At 35.7% G+C, this 26,327-nt stretch overlaps 1 protein-coding gene across 1 annotated transcript; it reads left to right on the top strand.

Annotated features, from left to right (window-relative positions):
• Positions 1-318: 318 nt before the first annotated feature.
• LOC100772096 (arylacetamide deacetylase-like 2) lies at positions 319-14,749 on the top strand. Its single transcript, XM_027391620.2, has 5 exons — positions 319-456; positions 3,959-4,181; positions 6,140-6,209; positions 7,878-8,049; positions 14,147-14,749. Exons 1-5 carry the CDS (start codon positions 319-321, stop codon positions 14,747-14,749), a joined length of 1,206 nt encoding a protein of 401 aa, XP_027247421.1.
• The last annotated feature ends 11,578 nt before the right edge of the window (positions 14,750-26,327 follow it).

The following is a 26,327-nucleotide window of genomic DNA, read 5'->3' as shown; positions in this document are numbered from 1 at the left end:
TTTGCATTTGGGCTCTGATTTCCTAAAACTATTTTCTGCTGGTGTTGGTAACACAGAATGAAGAACACTTCAAGGGAATTTTAATTGCATGTTAATAATAGGTACCTGGCCTGATAAATTTCAACATCTGCTTCAGACTTTGTGTATTTGCAAAACAAGTTAGAACTGATACTGTGTATTTGAAAGGAGAATCAGCCTCACATTGTGAGAATGGTTGTATCACCTGTGACGGTTCCCAGTCTGTATTCATCCTGTGCCTTTTTATTCAGCATTTATGGAAGTATTGTAATTCCTGCATTGTGAAGAGACTGGGATACTATGGGATTCAAAGCTCTCTGTTTGGGGCTGTTTTGTGTTAGTTTTTTATCTTATATTTATACACCCATACCTGACAACATTGAAGAAACTTGGAAAGTAATGGCCTTGGATGCAGCTGCTAAAACTTGTACACTTATGGTAAGAATATTATTTTTTTCAATGATTTAGAATGAACATTGTGAATACTTTGATAATAATGTTGATGTAATTTTGAAAAACATTACTTTTTAAATAATATTGCAAAATTGTACTTTCATTCTAGTTCTAAGAGAAAAATATTCCCATAATTATCTCATAGTATAAAGACATGAATTATTGATGATAGTACTTGTTTGATATTAAATAGGAAATTTTCTTATTTCCATAGCTTTGATTGTCTGTCTCCAGTTGTAAATTCCTGAATTTCTGGGATTATCGTAGGATATGCAGAGTGGATATAATTGATGGCACTTTTGGCACTGTAATATAAGCTTTAATTGCATATACATATATCTCTACTCATTATCCACTGTCTTCTAAATATATCAGTTTATAGGACAGGACAAAGACATTCAGAAGAGTGCATACAGGGAGGAAGTAACACTTTAATTTGAGCTCCAAACTGCCTTGTTTCAAATCTGTGTTCTTTTATGTGCAAAATGGGTACCTTCCAAAAATGCCCTTTGATAGCGCTAATAGTTTGAGGGAAGCAGAACATTGAAGGCAGAAATATTAGCAGATGATCAGAAGAGACAACAGTCCAGGGTGTAAGAGAAGGAGGCACAGTTCCAGGACACAGCCATTTCTAGATGCTGACCTCTGAGTCTTATGTCTTCCAGCTAGACCCACAGGACACTTAGTTTCTCCACAGTTGTCTCTTTTAAAATGTTCTGGTTCCTTGACTGAAGTAAATGGAAGAATAGATGAGCAAGCCCATATCAGCTCTACAGATAAACTCTGGGTTTTCTCCTTTGGTTATTTCACGTGCATTTAAACCTGTGGGTGACAAATACCCATGTTTTCATCAACATCACAACATTATCACAACACCTCACTCTTAAATGTTGCTGTTATTTTCTCAGCTCCAAATGTTTCCAAACATCAGTTTTCAATACTGAAAATACACACTTTATATATTTTACATTATGAATTAATATCCTTCTAAAATTATGATAGACAAAATAAAGGCATAATTAAAGTTTTTCCTAGCAAATTTAGAAATCTTTGATAATTTTAGCACTGAATTCTGTAATTCAAGGTTTCAAAGTCAATAAGAACTGTTGATTTTTAACATATAAAAGTGAAAACTAAAGTTCTTCATAATATAGCCTTGAAAAAATGTAAGTGCGTTATTGTGCAGTCATAAGTGGTTTTGGATGAGTTTTGTGAAATATCCATATATAACTTTGGGAAAGTTCCTGGAACATGCATTATACCAATTAACTTAAAATTTAGGATACTAATTGCAATTATTTGTCAGAATTGTTCTGTGTATTAAAAGACCAGGCATGCTAGAATAATGTGTGATGATATTTACACTGGAAGTTTTGTTGTAGTCCTAAAATCCTTGAGCAACAATTTATATACATAAAATGTTAACATAAAAGAAATAAGGCCACTGATAAAATTTTAATTCACTGAATGAAAAATTATGTGAATACATTGATTTCTCAAGAACTCATATTAACAGGTTACCTATTTGAAAATAATTAATAAGAAAATACTCAAGAGCTATTTTACTACATTTTAATTAATCAATTAACCAATTAGTGTGTGTGTGTGTGTGTGTGTGTGTTGGAGGGAAGGTACATGTCAAGGCAAGTATACATGTCACAGGACATTAGCTAAAAGTCAGCTCTCCTCTATGTCCAGGTGGCTTTTTCAGGTGTTCATGATTGGAAGTAGGTACCTTTACCTACTAAGACATCTCACTGTCTTCTACAGAATTATTAATGTAAAGAATACTTAAATAATAAGGCAATATCTGTTGAATGTTAGCATGAACTTCACTCTTTTATATAGACTAGAAATAGTGATTCATCTAAACTCTAATATAGCTCAGTAAGAAATTAATTATCATTGCCTGGATTTTTTAAAATAAAGTTCAGAGAATACTTTTCTCTTTTGTTTTTATTATATTTTATTATGTAAGACAGTTTTTAAACTTAAATATATTTTGACAATATTCTTACCCTTCCATCAAGTTCTTCCACATCCTCTCCTCCTCCCTACCCACCCAACTCTTAAGTTCTTTCTCAAGAAACAAACCCAATATCCTTGGAAGGCCTGTTATTTTCTGAAGGGAAACAGAGAAGTGGATTTGGGGGAAAAGACAGGTGCGGGTGAGCTAGGGGAAGTGGAGGAAGGAGAATCTGTGGATGTGTTTTATGAGAGAAGAATAAATTAATAAATAAATATAAATAAAATAAAACAAACCACAAACCCAATACAATAAAACCCCAAAAACTTCCATGGAAAACAAAATACAGTAACACCCCAAAAGTAAAAAGGACAAAAAACAAAACAAAACAAAAAACACAGAAAGAAAACATGCCAAACTGTAACTGTATAAAAGCACACAAAGAAACTGAGGAGTCCATTATATGTTCAACTTCTCCTGAACATGAGCCCTGTCTTGGAGTGAATAATATACTCACTGTGTGTTATCCACTGAAGAAAACTGGGTTTTCTTCTCCCATCAAGGGCAAGTGATAGTTCAGTAGTTAACCTCTACTTTATATAAGATAAAAACAAAAACTGCCACATGAAGTTGCACAAAATAAACCAACAGAGGGAAAAGAGCTGGAAGGAAGCCACAAGAGTCAGAGACGCACTCATTCACACACTCATGAATTACATAAAAACACTAAACATAAGAACACTGGAAGCCATAAATAATATAAACACAGAGGACCTGGAGCAGACCCATGCAGTTGCTGTGCATGCTTCTCCAGTCTCTGTGAGTTAGTAAGAGTTTTTCACGTGTTTGTGAGTGACTTGACATGTGTGGCTGCAGTTTTCTGCATACATTTCCTTAATCAGCATGTAGAAAATAGCTGTAATATCCCCACACTTGTACATGCAGTATTAACAGATGATTTAAAGGATATGGAATTTTAAGATTTGTTCCTTATGTAAATTGCCCAATTCCCAGGTAAGCTGATTAGTTAATCTCAGGAAAGTGTCTGCAATGAGATCAAGAAAGGGTTTTAGAGAAATAGACCAAGGGACACTAAATGATTTAGAGTAAAAAATCAGCAAATTCAGATAATGTATAATGTGGTCATGTGATAATATTTAAAAATTGAATTAAATAAAATGAATTTAGATGGAAAATATGACAATATACAAAATTAGAAGGATTATAAGACTTAGAATTGTTAATAAGAATTTATAATTGAGAAAAATACCAAAAGTCTTTAAAATGTAAGTAATGATGTTTTTATGAGTGGTATTTAATCTAAAACACCTGAGATTTTCAAAGGCAGAAGGGTCAGGCAATAAGATTTTCACAATATCATTTGGGGATAATTTTATATTTTTTTATTTCTGTTTGATTACTTTGTGTTGTTTTCACTTTTCTTTTTCTAAATGTTACACATATATCTGATTTTACAGATCTAATGTTGAATTATTTTGCTTATTTGTTTTGCTTTTATAGGCTCTGTGTCTTGAAAATATAGGTGTTATGAGATATGAAGAGTTTATTTCCATGATAATCAGTCTGGACTATACACAACCACTTTCAGATGAACACGTCACAGTAACTGATACGACCTTTGTTGACATCCCTGTGCGTTTGTACTTACCAAAGAGGAAGTCGGAAGCCCCAAGACCGGCTGTGATCTATTTTCATGGCGGAGGTTATTGTTTTGGAAGTTTCAGTAAGTTCATCACTGAAGGATAAAGAATAACTGGCTGCATGTTTGTAATATACAAGTTTTGGTATATTCACATATACTTATATGGGCATGCTTAATAGAGATGTACATATTAGACATCTAACGTAACGATAAGTACAGATGTACGTGAAGAGTGACCTGATAGAGGTTTCAATGAAGGGTTTGCTCTGTACTGAACAACACTTGTTTCCTTTTGTTTTTTGAGGTAGGAACTCATCTATTTCAGTCTGTTCTGGGACTCACTACTTAGCTGGTAATAACGTTTTACTTCTTATCATCAACTCTTAAGCACTGGGGTTGTAGGCATGTTCCACACACCTGGAGTTTGCAGTGCTGGGATTCATACCCAGGGGTTCCTGAAATCTGGGTAACATCCTCAAAAGTGAGCCCCAGACCAATCACTTACCACAGACAGCATTTTATTCTCATCTTTCATGTGGGATAAAGCAGGTAAAAAGTGACACGGACCGGTCAATTGCTATGGAGTTTTCTCCTGGGGCTCAGGATGCCTTCAGCAGCTGTAACATCGATAGTGCACACATCAGAAGCACATGCTCTTGCTACAAGAGGGATTTTGCAATTTGTTACAATAACACTAGTGACAGTATAGCTTAGATGGAAGTTGTTCAACTTGGCAGTAAGGGGAAAATACAAAACAGAACCTTAGAGTAACAAGTCCAGATTCTGTGCTTTACTCCTGTAAAACTTATAAGGGACATATACAGCTGATAAAAAGTAAAAATATCAAAAATTAGCCATTGTAAAAACTTTGGAAAATTTTATAACAGACTGTAACAATATGTGTAAAGCCCTTGTAAGTACACTAGAAAAAACAAGCAAAATAATTGTGATTTCAAAGTAGTATACAAATATTTTTATTAACCTCACATAATATTTGAATAACCAAGATTCCCCAATTTAAAAAAAAGATGATGAGCTTTTTAATATGATAAAGAAAATTGAGTATATTTCTTTGCCTCTCAAAAATGGCAACAGAATTCATTAGATTGAAAGCTGATGGTGTGTGTCAGTCCCTGACCCAAAAATATTTCTGTTCATTCCAAATATTTCAACACAGTTCCTAATGCTTTAGTGACCCCATAACCATAAAATTATTTTCTGTTGCTACTTCATAACTATAATTTTGCTACTGGTATAAATTATAATGTAAATATCTGTTATGCAATCCTTGTGAAAGGGTCATTTAACCACAAAGGAATTCATGACCCACAGGTTGAGAACCACTGCCTTAGACTTTGTATTAATGTCTAATTATTGTAGCATCATATGTTGGAACCTATTTAAAAAAACAGAGGTTTTAAGGAATTATATTGTCATCTTAGACAACCAATTATCTATCTATCTATCTATCTATCTATCTATCTATCTATCTATCATCTCTTATCTACCTACATATCTACACACATGTATTTAAAGAGACAGATCTATTGCATTCTTTCTTTGTGAATTTATGACCCAATTGAAAGATTTTGCTAAGAATTCATGTAGATGAATGTTAAAATGTTCATTTCTAATGGAGAAATTGAGAATTAATGTTTAGCTGTTGATAGTTCAAGATAGAGTCTTGAATTCTAGATCTAGTTATAGTGAGCATAGGAAGACCAATTAACATCTACTGTCTAAAACTTCCAGGTTGAAGGAGAAGAGCACCAGTCCACCAAGGGTTATGAGAAGGGTCGTTGTGTGACTAATAAAAGAGGGCGAGGTGAAACTAGAATGTGTCAAGCCTAATTTCTTCTTTAAAATACCAATTTACAAGTCATTTCTTCACCTCTGGGGAGAGATTCAAGAATATTGGGAAGGAAACAAAGATTCCTGTCTAACAATCTGAAATCACATTTCTTATAGAGATATGCATCATTATTTGTATTACTTTTTAAATTATAAGGAGTACTTTGACCTTTCTTTCTTCATTTTAGAACAGAGAGCTTTTGATTTCCTGAATAGATGCACTGCGAAAAAACTTGATGCCGTTGTTGTGGGAATGGAGTAAGAGTTAATTTTTTTTTTAACTAGTATGAGTTTTGTTGTAACTGCCTATAGATTCAGTCTCTGAATGGCACATTTATACATTGAAATATATTTTTTAAAGTTTACTATATATTATATGTCACTATTGCTGTATAGACCACCTCTTAATGGAGTTAAGAATTCCAGCTATTCTCCTTTAATTGTAGAAGACTTTGAATTGTACCCTAAGTTGAGCATTTTGTGAAGTCCTGTTGTTTAGAACCTATATGGACCAATTATGTCCCATCTTATATAGATAGGAGGGAGCAAATTAAATCATTGCATACTTAAGATATTTGCCCCTATTTAGCCCTGGAATAGAAAGTTTAGTTTCAAAATAGTTACTAGTTAGAGAGTTACAGGCAATGAAGTTTGGGACCAGTTGAAATCTGTGACATAAACTCTCAGAAGTGACTTTGTACTCTGTATTTGGAGCATGCATGCTGGAGTATGTTAGAGACACTATCATTTTCTTACTCATATTAATATACTCTAGATTTCTGAATCTAAATTTGACTCTGAAATTTATCATTTTAAATGAATTTTTCTTCCATTTACTCCCTAGTTTACAGTAACAAAAGATAATCAGAATCCAATATTTTTAATATTATATGATAATATTTTAAAGGAAGTAGTTGCTAACAGGTTTATTATTCTGATAGTACCCAGAGAAACTTCATATACTAATGACTAGATTATGATACTGGGACAGTCTCCTTTTTATTTATAGACATTTTGAAGTAATTGAAGTATTTTAAATTCATTTTCATATAATGATACAGGTTTATGCCTGCTACACATTTCTTTGAATCCTAATGATTTGCATTGTTCTAAATTTACTGTGTTTGACATAATAGATAATAAACATCTATTGGGTATATAGATGTATCTAAATTATCCTCTAGAATTTTCTAGGACAGTGTATATTATATTCTTGGAACTGAAATATCAACATTTAACATTAAATATAGGTATTTATAAATTTTGACATTCTGAAGAACAAAAAGAGAACATGATGTTTTCATAGACAGTTACATTAAGAACACAAGCCTGCATGGGACTCACCTAGGCCCTCTGCATGTATGTCACAGTTGTGTAGCTTCATTTTCTAGTGGGACTCCTAACAGTGGGAGCAGGGGCTGTCTCTGACTCTCTTGCCAGTTTGTGGAGACCCTATTCCTCATACTGAGTTGCCTTGTCTAGCCTTAATAAGAGGGGAGGTGCTTAGTCTTACTGCAACTTCATATGCCATGTTTTGTTGATATCCCTCGGAGGCCTGCCCATTCTGAATAGAATAGTAACAGAGGAGGAGTGGATGGGACAGAGGGGAAGGAAGGAGAAAGAAATAAAAAACACAAAGAAAGATACAAAATATCTCCAATATAAAATGCACTTGAGATAAAAATTTTACTTATAAACCTAAAAAGGTTTGTAACAATTTGCTAGTTTCAGGCATAATGTCATCCATTGACTTAATTACATGTTTTCAAATACCTTTATATTGATTTTCATTTCAACTAAATGCAAGAAGAAAACTCAGGGTCAGTTTGTAAAAGCTGAACAGTAGGACTGGGTGTTAAATTGTATATGTTAGATGTGTGAGACCTTGTTGCACACAGATGCTCAACATGCTGTCCTGTTTTAAAGCTACAGGCTAGCTCCTCAGCATCACTTTCCCGCACAATTTGAAGATGGCATCACAGCAGTCAAGTTCTTCCTTCAGGATAAAATTCTTGCAAAATATGGAGTAGATCCTACCCGAATTGCAATATCAGGAGACAGTTCTGGGGGCACTCTGGCAGCAGCAGTGACTCAGCAGGTAAGGCACATTTGGATCTATGGTGGGGAGTAGCAGTTGCAACTCCTTGTTCTTCTACTGGATCTGTTCATCTAGTATTATTCCTTGCAATGAGCATTCATATCCAAAGATTACATTGTGAATTATAATTTCAATTGAATGAAACATCAGCTAATCATAACAGAACTAATTTCTATTATATTGATCTACATGTCTATCTTCCTGGGGATATTACTTTTATTTCAACCATCCTTTTCTTTGGTAAAAGTTGGTTCTAGTACTGCATTTCTTAGGCATTAAAACAGTATAGAGAATCTTGTTTATCCTTGACAAAGAAAGACATAATAGCATTTTAATTGGGCTCTGGGCTGCTTTACCACCATGTTGATGTTGAAACTTCCTGCTAAAACACACTAGACAGCGTTTTTAAGTAGGGTCTCTTCAATTCCTCAACAATATTAAAATGCTAAAGAGTGGAAAGAATGTAATTCTCCCATTGAACTTAGTTTATAGTTATTTTTTAAAAATAATTTAAATAGTTCTCAGATGATGGCACACAGATGTATAGCAGATATTTATATGAGCTACATACTATTATGTCCTGGATAAACTCTCTTATATTTCAAAAGTCTCTAGAATATTTTTCACATCCATATCTTTTTTTTTAAGTTTATTTTATTAGTTCAAATTAGGAACAAGCTTGCTTCACATGTCAATCCCTTCTCCCTCTCCCTCTCCTCCCCCCAACATTCCACCTGCCCCTAGCCATCCCCCCTCCACTCCCCAGGCAGGGTAAGGCCCTCAAAAGGGGCTCCCCAAAGTCTACCACATCATCCTGGGCCAGGCCTAGGCCCTTCCCCATGTGTCCAGGCCAAGAGAGCATCCCTTCACATGGGATGGGCTCTCAAAATCCCGTCTTTTTTTAAAGACCTTACATATTTAATACAGTGTGTTACCTTTGTACAAATGAAAACAAATTAAGTTCAACATTTCTAGACCAATATGGCTGTTAATTTTTGTACAATGCCAACTCAACACGGTAAACTGGGATACTTTTTTCCAAAGTTGACAGCACATCTAAAGTTTCCAAAAATTCAAATATATATATATATATATATATATATATATATATATATATATATAATGGCAGTATGTTATGCATCAATAGCAGCAACAGCTTTTCCAGGTTCTGCAGTCATTTGAACAAAATTGTGGACACATCCAGCACTCTCCATTTAAAAAAAAAAGTAAAAAGCAAAATCCCAGAAAAACAGCACAGTCTGTTACTCTTGTGCTACCTGGCACCATTTTTTTTTAAATTAGCTTCTCAATCATCATCTGGAAGGAAACCATTCTGAGCAACATCATGAAAAACAGCTCTGATAAGGTACGGTCACTACTATGTATCATAAAGCAGGTCCACATATGAGTTGAGTACATATCATGTTTGTCTTTTTGTGATTGGGTTACCTCGCTCAGAATGGTTTCTTCGAGTTCCATCCATTATCCTGCAAATTTCAAGGTTCCATTGTTTTTTTTTTTCTGCTGAGTAGTACTCCATTGTGTAAATGTACCACATTTTCTCTATCCATTCTTCGGTTATGGCCTGGCTATGCCCTCCAATATAGCATCATTTGTAATTGTTATTAATTTGAAGTTTGAAATTACTTCTTACTATCTTGTTCATGTACATTTAAAATGTACTAAATTCTTTAAGAAATTGGTAGTTTCTAGAAGGTATTATATCTCATTTGTTCAAATAGTCTGCAGGTATCCCTTGAAACAGGTTGACTGTTGATGTTATCTACCTATTATATAATTTACTGATAATTTTGAGTTAAGAACTTAGAAGGGGAATTTGTGTGATTTTAAGGAGCTAGAGTCTAGCTGGACATATTGAGGTACTGGGGAACCTGCCTTACTGCTTGTAGACTACTCTGCTTTGGCCCATGTCTCTGCTTCCCTGTTCTACTGAAATAGGAGCAAGCAACAGCCACTTAGTCTCACAGACACAAATCTGCTGTTTCCTCACCATGGTGGACTGTTTTCCATTCAACTGTAAGCTAAAACAAATATTTTTCCATTGTTTTTTGTCAGGTATTTTGTTATAGAAACAACAAAAGTAACTAATATAGAAAATTGGCACTGAGAGCTGAAGTCATTGCCATGAGTACCCTGACCACACAGCTTCAACTGCTGTGTAGAAGGAACGTAGCCTAGAGAAGCTGTAGGGTGGTGTAATCAGTGATTGACAGATAACAGAGTGAGTTTGAAAGATGCAAGCACCACCTGAAATGTGGACAAAGAAGACTCTACTCATGAGGTTTCCATGGGGAACACATAATTCGTTGGCAATCAGATTTGAAGCAACTTGTGCTAATTTCTCTCAAAGTATCTGACTGACATCTGCCTTTGTCTTGAGATTTGAGTGACCCTGAATTGAAAAGTAATGGACTAATTTGTTTGCCAAGAGTAAGTTTACAACAGCATAGCAGTTAGACTGTGTCAGTTATTGTTTACTTCATTCATCAGATTTACAGTAGAAAAGAGCATAAAGCAAGGTAGAAAGTGCAAAAAAAAAAAAAAAAACCACAAGTTAATGAGCAAAGGAGCTTATATCTAGTTAAGTTGAGGACAAGAGAGTTCAGACAAAATAACTCGGAAAGCTACAGGACCTCCTGTAGTAGTTCAGTACTTATCCCTAGCATAGGTGTGGACCTTGGGAGCCCAATCCACATAAAGGGATACTCTCTGAGCCAAGACACACGGGGGTGTGCGTAGGCCCTATCCCAAAGTATATGATATACTCTTATGACCCCCTATGGAAGGTCTCACCCTCCCTGGGGAGCAGAAAGGATATGTGATAGGTGGGGTGTTAATTGGGGGGGTAGTAAAGGAGGAGGGGAGGGAGTGGGAACTGGGATTGACATGTAAAACAATCTTGCTTCTAATTCAAATAAAAAAGGGAAAAAAAGAAAAAAGAGATAAGAGTCATGGAGGAGAACATTTGGAATCTCCTGGTGCATTAGGAAAGATGCTTTGAGAGCAAGATCCATTGATCAAATGTTTTTGGCTCACCATACAATTTTATTTGAAAGAAGAATGTCTGAGAAAATGTCTACCAGTTAAACCATGAAGATGCACAGAGGCCACCACCATCATAGTCCAAGGGGACCAGGATACTGGCACTAGAATGTGACTGTCTATGTGGTCCGAGTTTTACAGTCATGAGGGATACAAGAATGACGAGTTATTGAACTTTGCAACAAGGTTCCATAAATCAATGGTTGGTACTTATTTCATCTTGCTCTGGCAAAAGTAGTTATGAGATTTTAGAGCCTTCTGGTGGAGCATTTATAGGTTTTTAAGTACGTTTAACTATCGTCTATAAATACTTAGAAATCAATTTCTTCCTTTCCAGTTTATATCATTTCTTTCTTTCTCATTGCTCCAGGTAAGATTTCCACTGTTATTTGAAGAAGGATAGGGAGAAGATACTACTGTCTCACTTATAATTTAGGAGAAAATGTTTTTAGTTTTATTTTCATTTGGTTTATAGTTGGCTACTGGTTTCTTGTGTCTAGTATTTGTATTTCTCAAGTGGACTCTGTCTTACTTAATTTCTTTGAAGATATGGTAGAGATATGTAAGAGAATTTTCTGTATCTTTTATTTCAATCTTTGTTCTTCATTGTATTTGTAGAATTTTATTTATAAATTTGTATTTGTTGAACTGTTTTTCACTGTTGGAATAAAATCAACTTGATCCTATAATATGATCTTTTCCAATGTTGTTGAATTTGATTTGGTTATTGATGATTGTTCAGTCTGTGTTCATCTTGGAACCTGGTCTTTGATTTCTCTTTTTGTCCTGGCCTCATCCAGCTTTGATATCAGTGCTGCACTGGCTTTATAGAATGATGTTGAAAGTGTCATTATCCTTCTTATTTTGTAGGTATATTTGGTGAATATTGACTAGTGTATAGGAACATTTGACAAATTTCTTCAGTCCTAAGGTTTTATTCCTTGCATAGTTCTTATTACCATTTCAATCTCATTTCATATTATAATTATTTGAAAGTTTATTTTATCCCACTTCTGACACCAGATATTGTGGGAAATTACCAATACGGAGTCAGGTAGAAATATAAGGGTATTTAATAGGGAAAAGCCTTACTTACAGAGCAACCTAGCCAGCTGGCGTGGTAGAGGTCTGTACAGCAAGAAGCAAAGAGAAACCGAAACCGCAAATGCAGTCCCACTACGTCACTCTGACCACGCCCTCACAAGCCTGTCAGGCACACCTGTAGCCAGCCCCTAAGAAGGCGTGGCTACAGCTTTCCCTACATACAGGTTTTTCATTAGATAGAATTTTGCTTTCATTTTGTAAGCAATTTCACACTTTCAGGCTTAAAAATTTTTCTTTGCTCTGTATTAGCATTTTAACAATAATGTGATACAAGATTGTTATGATCTAAGAATATTTTGAATATTAAATGTCTACTGTACTTAGATTTGGTGAATTTTCTAGTATAATTACTTTGACCAGTTTTTCTATACCTTTAGTTTGTATCACATTGCTGTCCTGTACACATGATTACCCACCATGACACCAATAAACAAACTAAGGTGTTCTAAGGGGATACCTTCTCCATACATAAATGTACTTTGTCTGTCCTAAAACCTGTTGTAGAAAATCAGAATGGATGCCTGTGGAACTCAGTGAAGATTCCTTTTCTCTTCTTGTCTAAGTCCTGATGAGGAGGTTTCTCCCTTTCTTTATCATATTAGATATTAGTGTGTTTGGTTTCATCTTTAAAAAAAGAATTGAGTTCCCTGTTGAAGTGTCAATCACAGGGCCTGCAATTATCTGCGCCAAGTCTTCAATGTTTATGTTATGGCTGTTCCCTTGGTGTTTTTTTTGGGGGGGGGAGTGGAGGACTCTTTCCAGGGGAAATGAGTGTGTCTCTGACTATTGTCTGCTGTTAGGTCTCCTTTACTTCTACTGGATTGCCTTGTCAGGCCTCAATATAAAGGCTTTTGCCTTGTGTTAGTGTATTTTGTTTGTTCATGTTAGGTTGTTGTCTCTTGGATGCCTGCTCTTTTCTGAAGGGAAAGAGAGACAAAGGGATCTGTGGCAGAGGAGGGCTTGGGGAGCTGGGAGGAGTAGAAGGAAGAGAAACTGTGGTCAGGATATATTGTATGAGAGAAGAATATATTTTCAACAAGGAAAAAAAAAAGAAAACGTAGTTCTCTGAAAAAAATTTCATGCCATGTGTTTTGATCATATTCACCCACTGTCCCAACTCCTCCCAGATACCCTAACCACCCTAGTTTATGTCCTCTTTAAAAAAACACATTGAGTCTTATTTGTCCTGCCCATATAGTCCTGGATGTGTGAGTATCTACTGGATCATGTTCAATTTACCAGTAGCTATACTCCAAGGGAACTGGCTCTCCTTTTTTCCAGCAGCTATCAAATGTCAACGATTACTTCCCTAAGGGTGACACTTCATGTCCACTTCTCTCCATGCAGTGATTTGTTCTGTTTGGGTCTTGGGCATATCTTGTACACCCTTCCACAAGCACCATGAATTCATATGTATAACTGTCCTGGTATGCCCCAGACACTTTCTGTATAGCCATCCACTATCTCTGGCTCTCACACTCTTTATGCTTCTGAGCCTTAGGAGGAGGTAAGTCATATAGATGTCCCACTTAAGGCTGAGCATCACAGTTTCTTATCCTTTGCACCTTGGCTAGTTGTCAAGAATAATTTCTACAAATATAAATACTTAAACTCCTCCATCATCTTTAGGATTGTATTTCTATTAATAACATTTGATAAAACATACTTGTATATCTCTCCTCCTTTTGCCTTCTGCCATTGTATCCCCTTATCTTTTCTCTCATCCAGTCTCATAAACCCAAGAAATATTTTTAAAATCATGTTTCAATGGTTTGACACTTAGTACTGATTAAGGGTATTATAAGCATTTTGACATAACAATACTTTATAACAGCATTCTGTGTAGGTTTTCCCATGTCTGTGTCATGGGTACATTTTGTTTTTTTGGAATATTGGAAGCCTTTGCCTCACTGAACATCGTATTTTTCAGGTGCAGACTGATCCTGAAGTAAAGCATAAACTCAAGCTGCAAGCCTTGCTTTATCCTGGCTTGCAGGTGATTGACACTTCTTTGCCGTCTCATCGAGACAATGAACATGGTATAGTTCTGACAAGAGACATAGCCATAAAACTCGTGAGTTTGTTTTTCACCAAGGATGAAGCGCTTCCACGGGCTATGAGAAAAAACCAGCACATGCCTCTGGAGTCCAGACATCTGTTCAGGTTTGTTAACTGGAGTGCACTTCTTCCTGAGAAGTTTAGAAAAGACCATGTGTACACGGAGCCTATGTTGGGGAGATCAGCTTACTCACTGCCGGCGTTGATGGATCATAGAGCATTACCCCTATTAGCCGATGATGCCCAGTTACAGCATTTGCCACGAACATACATTCTTACCTGTCAATATGATGTCCTGAGAGACGATGGAATTATGTATGTTACAAGACTTCAAAACGTCGGAGTTCAAGTTTTTCATGACCATGTTGAGGATGGAATCCATGGAGCCTTATCATATATGACATCGCCACTTTACTTACAACAAGGACTGAGGATAAAAGATATGTATATCAGTTGGCTGGACAAGAATTTATAATTACAATTTCCCTCAATGAAGTTTAATTATGAAAATATTTTAGTTGTGAAAAAACAATATAATCTGTGTTGTCTAAAACTAGATTTGAATCAATTAAAAGTTACTATGTGTGCTTGAACTAGTTATTAAGTTTTCTGTCTTCTGAAGTCTGTATTTGTAAAATGTAAGGTAGTGTGTTTCCCCTTGGTTACAATTTACTATTATTATGCTGGTCATCAAAGGAGCCATTGCTTCATGACTTTGAGAACTATACATTACTATCATTATATGTTAGTTCTTATATCAGAAAGCTGTTATTTATTTATTAATTCACATATACAGTTTGTCTTGGCATTTTTATTATGTTAGCATTGACTAGATATTAAACCATTGACATAAATGAAATTTTCTTTTACTGAAAAATTGCTATAATAAGGTATTTGAAGAGAATCCAATTTTTCTTTTCATTGCAAAATTTGATAGTGTAACAGATTTTTTTTAAGTCTGATAATTTTACAGGGATATATTATTATATTCTATTTTGTTTGCTATTTTCTCCAAAAGTACATGGTTTATATTTTCAATATTCAATTTCAAAACCCTGTTTTATTTTTTCTTGAGGTATACCATTATGAGTGGTTTCTTTTTTATTGAAAATGTATTTTTTCATACAATATTTTTTGATTATGGGTTCCTACTTTCCAGCTTCCCCAATTTCTCCCAAATTCTCACCACTTCCCCACATGCCCAAATTCATACCCTTTCTTTCTCTTTCTCATTAGGGAATAAACAGGCTAATTATTTGGGGTGGGAGAGTTGTTGGTTTGTTTGTTTTATTTTGATTTTAGTTTTAGTAACCATATTATTTCCCATCTTTGGGTATTCTCCTATGGGAAATTTAAATACAGATATTTTTGGTCATCTTTGCATGAATTCATTTTCTTCTGTTTTGTTAAAAATAAAATACTGCCTCCTTCATTCCTGAGAATGAAAATCAACACACAACACTATATACTCAGGAAAGAAGTTTAGGCCAAAAGATCCTTTTTGAATCTTCTCCAAAAGGCCAATTGCTACTCAAACATGTTGGCTCATATCTCTAATTTTAACTTATAGGAGGCAGAAGCTTTAGGTTTAGCATGAGGTCTAGACCATCTTAGTCTACAGAATAAGTCTCTGACTTAAAAATCAAAACAGCATAGTTTATTTCTGCCATCTATCAAAATTACGACCAACCGTCTGAGATAGGCACCAACTCCATTTGGAGTCTTGAGTAACTCATAAGGATATTGTATAACTTTCACTCTGCAGTAATTCTGCACTAGGTCTCTGTCATGTGAGACCATACCTGGGTGCTTAACCATAGACAGTGGGGGAATTCCAGCAAACTGCAGCTTCTTCAACTCAGCTCTATACTTACCCTCAACCCAGTTCACTCATTCTGTTCCCACTTAATCTTAACTACTCATTACATAGCCTGTGTCTAACATTCCATAACACAGATGAGACAAGGCTAGAAAGTTTGAATGAGGTTTTAACTAAAGCTCATGAATAACAAAAGGGACCCTGTGTACATAATCATATGTCCTGGCTCACCTCTCACTTTTGAAGTCTATTTTAAGGTTATTTTCTTCATGAACTCCCAGCCTTTCACCTGCAGAGTTTTGTCTTTTCAGAGTGACGAGAGGATAAAGAAGAGTGTTTAAATTTTGCCATTTACCTAGTAAACCAAAAATAATTTTATGCATGGGGGTCACAACAACATGAGGAACTGTATTAAGGAGTTGCAGTATTAGGATGGTTGAGAGCCATTGCTCTAGTAGAAGGCCACACATTAAAAAATATCAGAGCAGCTAAAAACTATCCTGATGAGGTAAATGAGACAAATTTGGATATGAAAGGAAAAGATAGTTCTGGGAAGAATTGGGGAAGCAGAGTAAACATGAATAAAACACACTGCATAAAATTCTCATAGAACTACTAATAAAAATAGTTAAAATTTGGATGTAAGCCAGTCCCAATACTGAGATTTATTTGGTGACAAGAGATGGCCAGTTGGGATTCTGTCTTCCTCATTATTTGGAGACTTCATTAGGATCACCTTTATATATTTTAGAATGTTTCCAGTGTACTAGGTTTCCATATTATATGTAAAAGGTCCCTCAATTCCACATGTCTCTTTCTGCATCCCTTTCTCTCCCCATCTGGTCCCCCTGTTCCCACCTCTTCAACCCTCAGCAAACCCATAAAACCTATTTAATTTCCCCTTCCCAAGGAGATCTATTCCCCACCTCCATAACCCCCTCAACGCATCCCAGTCCTCCCTCTATGCCTAACCTTTCTGGTTCTATGAATTATACCACAATTATCATTATTTAAAAGTTAATACACACAAATTAGTGAGCACATGTCATATTTATCTTTCTAGGCCTGGACCACACCTTACTCAGGATGATGCTTTCTAATTTTTAATTTTGTTTTTTGGCTTTTCTAGACAGGGTTTCTCTGTGACTTTGGAGGCTGTCCTGGAACTAGCTCTTGTAGATCAGGCTGGTCTCAAACTCACAGAGATCTGCCTGCCTCTGCCTTCCAGGTGCTGGAATTAAAGGCGTTTGCCACCACTGCCTGGCAGGATGGTGTTTTCTACTTCCATTCATTAGCCTGAAATTTTCATGATGTCATTTTTTAAACAGTGAGAAAGATTCCATTGTGCAAATGCATCACATTTTTATCCATTTCTCTGTTGATAGACATCTAGATTGTTTTCAGTTTCTAGCTATTATGAATAGAGCAACAATAAACGTGATTGAGCAAGTATTTTTTTGTGGTAGGATGAAGTGTCTTTTGGGTATATATATCCAAGAGTGGCATAACTGGATCTTGAGGTTAATTGATTCCCAACTTTTAGTGTTTGTGCTACTTGTATTATGTTCAGAAAATCTTCTGTGCCAGTGAGTTACATCCAACTGAGTTACATCCAACTGAGCTGTTATTCCATGAAAATTCCCAAACAACCCAGGCTATTGTCAACATAATAGGTTGCTCTCCATAAACAGAGAGCAAAGCTCCGTTGCTGAAGAAACAACTCACTGAATATGGAGAGGGTAAGCTGGTGCCTACACAGAACTACATTCTAGTATCTTTACTATGGAAAGGTACCTTACCAAATACCAAAGGAGAAATGTAAACACCAAGCCAGCCACAAAACCTTTTATATAAAATCTTACCTGTTTGCAAGGTATGCTGGGGCAAAGGTGGCACAAAACTTGTTGGGGTAACCAACCAATATCTGATTTGATTTAATGCCCAGTCCTTGAGATGGAATCCATACCTCATACTGCTTAGGTGACAAAAAAAAAAAAAAAAAAAACAGGACTAGATAGTCCAGGGTAAAACAAAATACTACAGGTCTAAAAAATAAATCAAAATAAAATGACTCCTAATGACATTCTGCTATACTCTCAGATCAGTGTCTTTCTCAGCCAGTCTCAGAGAAGCTTCCCTTTTGAAGCAGATGAGAACACATACAGAAACTCACAGCTAGACATCACACAGAGAGTGAAACCTTGGAACACACAGATCTAAATGGGATATCTTCATCAAATCTCTCTTCTGAGAGCTCAAGGAACTCCTCAAAAGAAGAGGTAGAGAGAGTGTAAGAGCCAGAGAGGATGGAGGACATCCAGAGAACAAGAGCCTCTGAATGAACTGAGCAAAGACTGAAGCAGGAAGCACAGAGCCCACATGGGTCTGCACCAGGTCATTAAATATAATCAATTTAATACTTTTATGGGATTCCCAAATGTGTAAATGAGTAGATCTCCCATTCTTGTGATTACTCTTGGTATTTTCTCTTCTCTTGGTTTGCCTTGTCTAACATCAATGTAAGTGTTTTTGTATTGTCATATATTTTATTTTGCTATGTTTGGTTGTTACCTCTTAGAAGCCTGTTCTTTTCTAATGAGAGACAGAATGGGAGCACATTTGGATGAGAGGGGAGGTAGCGAGGAATTGGGAAGAACAGAGGGAGTGGAAGTTACAATCAGGATATACTAAAAAATTAATGAAAAAGATAGTTAAATTTTATCCTCAATTTCTTTTTGCAGTCATCTATATATTTTTGTAAAGTACACTATACTTGGTATGTAGTCCTATGTATTTTGATAAATGTGTACCTCAGGTAAAGTTCAGTACATTCCAGTTGCAAGATAGCTCTAGCACCTCAAGCACTTCCTTCCCTTTCCCTTTGGAAACTTCTTTGTCCTAAGCTTAGCAGCTGCAGAACAATTTTCTCCACACATTTACTTTGTCTAGACTATTTACGTCGACTCACACAGCATAGCCTTTTGCTTTATTTTTCTATGTTCTTATGCTACACATCTCTTGTGATATTATCTGGATTCTTTTTTTCTTTGTGTTTCTACTCTCCAAGCCCTGCATGCACTCTGATCCAGCCTTTGAAATGGGGTAGTCTTTTTATAGTTGTTCAGAGGACTTTTTCCTTTCTTAAAATTTTGTAGCAGAGCCGGGTGTTAGTGGCACATGCCTTTGATCCCAGCACTTGGGAGGCAGAGGCAGGTGGATCTCTGTGAGTTCGAGGCCAGCCTGGTCTCCAGATCGAGTGCCAGGATAGGCTCCAAAGCTACACAGAGAAACCCTGTCTCAAAAAACCAAAAAAAAATTGTAGCAGAATGTTTCTGTGTTTCTGAGACTTTTCTTGAACTATATACTTGAGTTGTCTTCATGTCTGAGCTTTCTCAGTGGTTTGGATTTAAGGCATTCAACATGTCATCTGCTATAATTTGTGTAACTGTTTACAGTGTATTATTTACTGATTTTGTATATAAACAAGTCTGACATGTGTTCCTTGCATTTGGAGGCCACTGCATTTAGTGATTTGGGTAATTGCAGTACATCAGTCTGTAGTTTCCCTCTGCTGTGTGTGCTTTTATTGTCTACAAAGAGGTGTTACTGCTTGTTTTTAATTTTATTTGGAATGAGCTACTCCACTTCAATTATTTTCTCAGCTTTTGGAAGCAGGCAATGATTTGGGATATTTCATCATAGTGGCTGGGACCTCCTCTTAATTATTCTTATGAGATGTCCCTTCTTTCCTTGCACAGGTCATTGTAAATTCTACTCTGAAGTTTCTTCTCAGCTTGGAACACATCCCTGGACAATGATTCTATTGATGAGGCAGGCTGTTCAGATGTAATCTCAGATAGCTTGTGTTCAGTACTGTTAGAAGGTAGAATGCTTGCCAGATATAAGAGCTGTCTAAAATCTGTGACTGTAGTTTCAATGAGTGCATGTTCTTAAGTTTTACTCTGTCCAGTATTTTTGTTGTTCTTGCTTCTGCCTGCATAGAGGACTGTACACACAGACTTTGTAGTTGTTGGAAGATTTACTTATGTTAGCTTTTTCATCCCTGTGACAAAATACCTGAGATGAACAACTTAATGTTGGACGTATTTGTTTTGACTAATAGTTTCAGTTCAGTTATTTGACATCATAAAGTGGTAAACAAATGACTAAAATGTGAGAAATAATTTTCTTGTATACAATCAAAGAATATGCAATTGACTATGTAAAAATGAGCTTAATATTATAGGGGTAATGGAGATGTACAACAATTTTATGGAAACTTTGGTAGGCTAATAGAAATGAGTTTTTTTCATAGTAGTTGTATAATACAATAGTCAGAATAATATTCTCTGGAAAGAGATTTTGATAAAAATGAAATGACTATTATAAACCATACAAACAGCACTAATAAAATAAAGACAGAGCTAATAAACCATCAAAAGGCAAAATAGAGTCACTAGGAAAAAATGTTAAGGCGAGAACAGAGATGAAACTGGCAGTATTCATAAAGATGATAGATGTAAACTCAACCAATGATATTTTCTATGGGCAGGGTGGTTGAGAACAGGTCTCAAGTTTTCCAAATGGAAGCAATCACTTATAATAGATGATTCCTGCACAGAAAGTGATCCTAGCTCTAATCCAGTTTATTCCTGTGGTGGAGCTTCTTGATTGTGCCTCAAGGGAAAGTGACTCCATAGACTGAAGCACTGCACATAGAGACTAAAGCAGCTACAAATTTCTAGACAAAGAGTCTTGTTTGCCAGAGGAAAACAATCAAACTGCCTAAACTATGGCAGAGGGTTCTGTGTTCACCCAAGACTAAAAATAGAACAGAGATCACATCAGCAGTGGTATTGATGGCAGGAGTTTAATAGAATAACTAGCCTTTCCTCTGTGAGATTCCTTAGGCATTCTCTCAAAATCAGTTGTCCTTATATTTATAACATCTGTTCTGCAACCACATTCATAAATGTATGTGTATGCTTTTATGTATAATGACACATAATGCTTATCTAGAGAGGACCAGTTTTCTATTCATTCTCCATTGAAATCCTATTCTTTTTAATTTCATGCCAATTTCTAAAACATAAAAAAAAACAGCCTGTATGAGCTAAGGATTACATAGATTAATTACAGTTTATAATTAAACTTGAATAGAAATCATAATGATGTTATGATCTGCTAGTTTCATTTGTTTGGATCTTTAATATTTTTCTGAAATGTTGTAAGGATTTAGATGTATAATACATTAACACATTTGTTGGGTTTATCCTTGGATTATAGATACGTTTTTCACTGATAGACTCAGGTGATACTGATAATGTTAGCCATTTAAAAGCAGGTACAATTTACAGGTAGAAGTTGTACATTCTCCACATCTAAGTTTAGTTATTATCATGTGTACACATTGCATGATGATTGTTATAATCAGCCGATTCATCACTAGCCATGATTTCTATGTGCGTATGAATGGGACAAGTACTCAGAAAATCTGCTATATATATTTTAAATTTTAAGACACCAGAGAAATCTATAGCCACTATGCTATGGGTTTGTATAACACATTAATTTTTTTAGCCAAAAACTTATCCTCTTTGACCTACCTTTCCCATCACATCATCTACCCCAGCGTCTCCTTCCAGCTCCTGGGAACCATCAGGCTATTTATTCTTTGCTTCTATAAGTTTAATTTTTTGACAACATATTAAGTCAGATGGTCTTTAGTGCTGACTTATTACACTTAGCATATCTTTCTACAGATTAATTGAAGTTATTAAAATAAGATTTCCTTTTTATTTTTTCTCAGAGCTAATGTTCATTGCTAAAATTGCAAAAGAACCTCAATATTCATGCATAAGATGAAATTAAGACATATTCATCTACTTCTTCTTTTTAATTTTTTCTTTTTCTAGTGTCCAGACACTCTCAGTAAGTTTAAGGAAGTCTGAAAATTTAGTATTACTCTCACTAAAAAACATTTGGCCAACCCAACAAATGCACATGATTTTATATATTCCAGTCACAAGGTTACAGTTTTAGATTTACCAAGAAGTGGGGACTTTTCTATTCCTTTCTTAGTGGGTGAAAGTCAGAACTTTTTAAGTAAGACTTTTTTCTAGGTCAGAAGTATAAGGCGATGACTCTTAGTATAAGAGGGGTGCAATGTTGGATCCTTCCTTTCCTCAACCTCACCATCAAATATAGCTTATAAACTACTGAATATTTTTCCACTCACAGTTTTGAGGCAACAATTTGAGATCAGGGTGCTTGCTAGCATGGTCAGCTTGTGCTGAAGGACCCTTCTGGGTTGAACACAACTGATTTGTCATATGTCCTCACATGGCAGAAAGAGATAAGAACCTCTCTTTTATACAGGCATGAGTTCCATCATGAAGATGGCATCCTTGTGTCTTGTGCCATAAGACAGACAACCAAATACTTCTGCATTGGAGAAGTTGGCCCCCATATAACTTTGCAGCAACAAGAACAGTGTTGATACTGTCAATTTAAAACTATATAAAATCTGTACCAGCAGACTCCAAACCTCAACTGCTATAGAATAACTATAAGTCAAATATGTAAAGGCTCAACTAAATATCATCTAAATAAAATACGGATGGTTTTGATGCATGGTTCATTCTGAGGCAAATTTCTCTCCTATAAAACTGTGAAATCAAACAAATTATTTTTCCATAGTAAAATGCTGGGTTGAACATTGTATGGACATTCTACTTACAGAATGAAAAATATGGTCCTTTGGGATAACAATATCACCCATACTAAAATTAGTGAAAAAGACCCACCACAACCCTCTGCTTGGTCCCTACCACTATGGTGCCCTTTTCTTCAAAATATTCTACCAATTTTTCTCTTTAAGAATGAACCAAAATCTGAAGGTCCAGAAGGTTTCTTTTCAAACATAGGTAGCAGCCATGTTCTCTTTGCTCATGCAATCTGGACCTGTCAATGAAGTGGCAGATTATCTCAGCTTCATTCTTCTGATGTTTTAAGAATAATGTCTAGCTTTCATTGAGATGTTAATCCAAAATTATCTACTTACTAAGTGATCATTTGGGTACCTTGCCAGGAGCCTCATATTTTGTGATGTGGATAGGCTACAAGTTCTTCTTTTTCCTTAATTTGTGTTTTAGTTGTTTCCTTTCATTTTCCGGAATCCAAGTATTGCCAACCCCATCTCTAATACTTTGTTCACAATGTCTCTGGATAAACACTCAATTGTATTGTTTTGCATTTTTTTTTACCATTTCAAAACACTAGGAAGACAAGCACAAACTAACATAGTTATTTGTCACTATAAAAAGGACCAGTTTTTTTTTTTTTTTTTTTTTTGCCATTACTTAATATCCTATACTTCTTCCCTTCAGGAATGTATTTACTTCCCTTATTGTGTTCATGAATATGTAAGTGTTATCTAGGAAGACTGAAGCTTCCTCTATTTCCTTCCTCTGTTTGTTCTCAGTTCTCATAAGAATTACCTTTAAGATTCTAGCCACAGCACTACTAGAAATGGGTCCTTCTGGCACCCATTTCAATTCCTTTCAAACCTTTAGTTACATTTATTTGTTTCAAATATATTCCCACAATTTCATGTATCAACCTCTATCTTAGCCTTTCATGACTGTGTGATGATTCATTTTCTGTGCCAACTTTATTGTTCTAAATAATGCCCACACTGCTGGTAAAATATTGTCTGTTGGTATGTTTATTGTTTGTGCTTATCAGGGTATATTTTTTAATTGTCTCCAGAAGAGATTAGAAATAAAATCTTCACACTTAGTAAGGATAATCAAACCTAATAATGTGTGCTGGCATTTTTCAATTTTTTTAAGCCTTGGCTATAACAGAGGAAGGTAATTCTCTTTCTGAGCTACAACACCTACTTTCTCTTGACTTGGATATAGAAGACCCAGGTTTCCAGAACATCAGACTTTGGGATCCCATTAGCATGACTTCTCCCCATTCTCAAGCCTCCAAGTGAAGATCAGAGATGAAAATATGCTCCCTGGTGTGCAAACCTTTGAACCCAGAATGAACTACACCAAGGATTTTCCTATTTTACCAGCTCGTAGATGACAGATAGTGGAATTGCTCAATAACTATATTAATGTAAGATGAGACATCTCCCATAATAAACCTATTTTTTCTTCTTGAGAATTTCATACATGTATATCTTGATCTGTAGTCACATAAAACTTCCATTTTCTCATCCAACTCCATCAACAAGCTAACACTTCCCCATCTCAACTGCATTCATTGTGCGGGTGTGTGTGTGTGTGTGTGTGTGTGTGTGTGTGTGTGTGTGTGTGTGTGTGCTGGGTATTACTCTAAGGCCAGTTCAAATTACCAGTAAGTGGATGGGTATGGATTCACCCAGTGGAGAACAGAAAACTTAATGGAGGCTACACCTTTAATAAAGAATGATTCTCCATATTCCATTAACTATCTACTGCTAATAGTTCCTCAGTAAAGGTGGAGCTTCAAAATAGTTTACTTCCCTTATACGTAGATTTTGTGTGGCTTGATCTTTTCTAAGCTTTGTGTATGCAACAATAGCTGCTGTGAGATCATGCTTGAGAGAGCAATACCGTGTGCAGAAGACAGCATTCACAGTCCTCCTCTCCATCCTCCACATGTAACTTTCTTTGGTCCTTTTCATTCATGATGTTTCCAGAGTCTTTGTGTGGTATGGGTGATACATATGTCCTGTTCAAAGCTTACATTTGAGATACTCTGAGAATCATGGATTTCTCCATTGACTACTGTCTACCGAAAAGAAAACCTTGTCTGACCAAGGTAGAGAGAGGCCCAAGTCTATGGTTATAATCATGAATATGTAAAGAAACTTTGACAGCATAATCATTCAGAAAATAACATGTTCTACTCTAAGACCTCTAACCATCCAAGCCACAGGCTTTTCACCAGGTTTTACAGTACCATGTATGATATCCACTCCTGTGGAAGCCTCAAATCTAACCAGAAATGGGTTAGTTACTCATAAACTTGAGCCATTATCTTACCAGGAAGCTCTTTGTGTTAGAAATATGTAATCATGTTCACTCTTTAAAAAGTTGTCTGCTGGAAGCTAGAGAGATGGCTCAGTGGTTAAGAGCACTGGCTGCTCTTCCAGAGGACCCGGGTTCAATTTTCAGCAACGACATGACAGCTCACAACTGACTGTAACTCCTTCACAGACATACATGTGGGGGAAACACCAATGTACATAAAAATTTTAAAAAGTATTCTGGTATACTTATCCTTCTCCCATGTTGATATGTAGACATGATATGTGATGAAATTATTGAAAAAATTAGGTCAGCAGTTTAAATTTTGCATGGACTATGCTTGATATCCAAATAGAATTTAACAACTCAACACTTGAGTCATTTACTATCCAAGAAAATGGGTTTAGAACGGATTAGTGACTTTTTTGTAGGTTTACTGCTGGCAACTATAGACCTAACAGCCTAACAAAGACATCAGGTTTTAAATTAGACTATAAGACTGGAGCTAAGAAGGTGGAGCTTTCTCTAACTATCAATGCAACCAAATACAAAACAGGTTTTACAAGCCAACTGTACAGACTAGAATCAACTGAGTTGTGAACAGGAAGGGAAAATGATGTAATTTTACCATAATCTTAAAGTAAAAGAAGTAATATAGATAAAAAAGAAATAAGATCCTAAGCAGGGCAATTGAACAGCCATTTAAAAAGAAATGCCAAAACAAAATGAAACGAAAGAAACTGCTGAAATGTCTCAGCAGGGGGCATAGTAAGGCACAGAGGGAATAAAGAGAATGGCCTTTAAAAAGTATGCATTGCTTTAAAGGTGCTGTTAGTCTTCTGTGTTTATGCTTGCTGCACACACTGGGTTTCCTGTATGTTGCAATATGTTTTACTTACCAAGAACAGAGTCTGAAGGTAATGTTTTTGTTATAATACATTACATTACAAACTGGCATAGAAACAGGATCTGGTTCCTTGACTGGAAATAACTGAGACAGACCAGTTCTGCCTTGAAAATCCTTTCTTTGTGTGTGAAGTACAACAAAGACAATGAATTTTGGAGTACTTACTCAGCAACAGATTGTGGGGTGGAATTTGTACTTAATAAGTTAGGTAACACTTTACGGCAGGTTAAAATTCAACCTCCAAAGATTTGAAGACAGTTTCATTTGCTGTGCTGCCAAAGTGGAACAAGCAGAGAGAAAC

This window comes from Cricetulus griseus (assembly GCF_003668045.3).
Source record: "Cricetulus griseus strain 17A/GY chromosome 1 unlocalized genomic scaffold, alternate assembly CriGri-PICRH-1.0 chr1_0, whole genome shotgun sequence".
Classification (NCBI taxonomy): Eukaryota; Metazoa; Chordata; class Mammalia; order Rodentia; family Cricetidae; genus Cricetulus; species Cricetulus griseus.
This window is presented reverse-complemented; position numbering and strand designations above follow the sequence as displayed.

What these genes read in the sequence shown, in the direction of transcription:
- LOC100772096 (XM_027391620.2), top strand. Translation starts at nt 319, where the DNA reads ATGGGATTCAAAGCTCTCTGTTTGGGGCTGTTTTGTGTTAGTTTTTTA. An exon ending in GCCGTTGTTGTGGGAATGGA is followed by an intron (nt 6,210 to 7,877) that starts GTAAGAGTTAAT and finishes CCTGTTTTAAAG; the next exon opens with CTACAGGCTAGCTCCTCAGC. An exon ending in CAGCAGCAGTGACTCAGCAG is followed by an intron (nt 8,050 to 14,146) that starts GTAAGGCACATT and finishes CGTATTTTTCAG; the next exon opens with GTGCAGACTGATCCTGAAGT.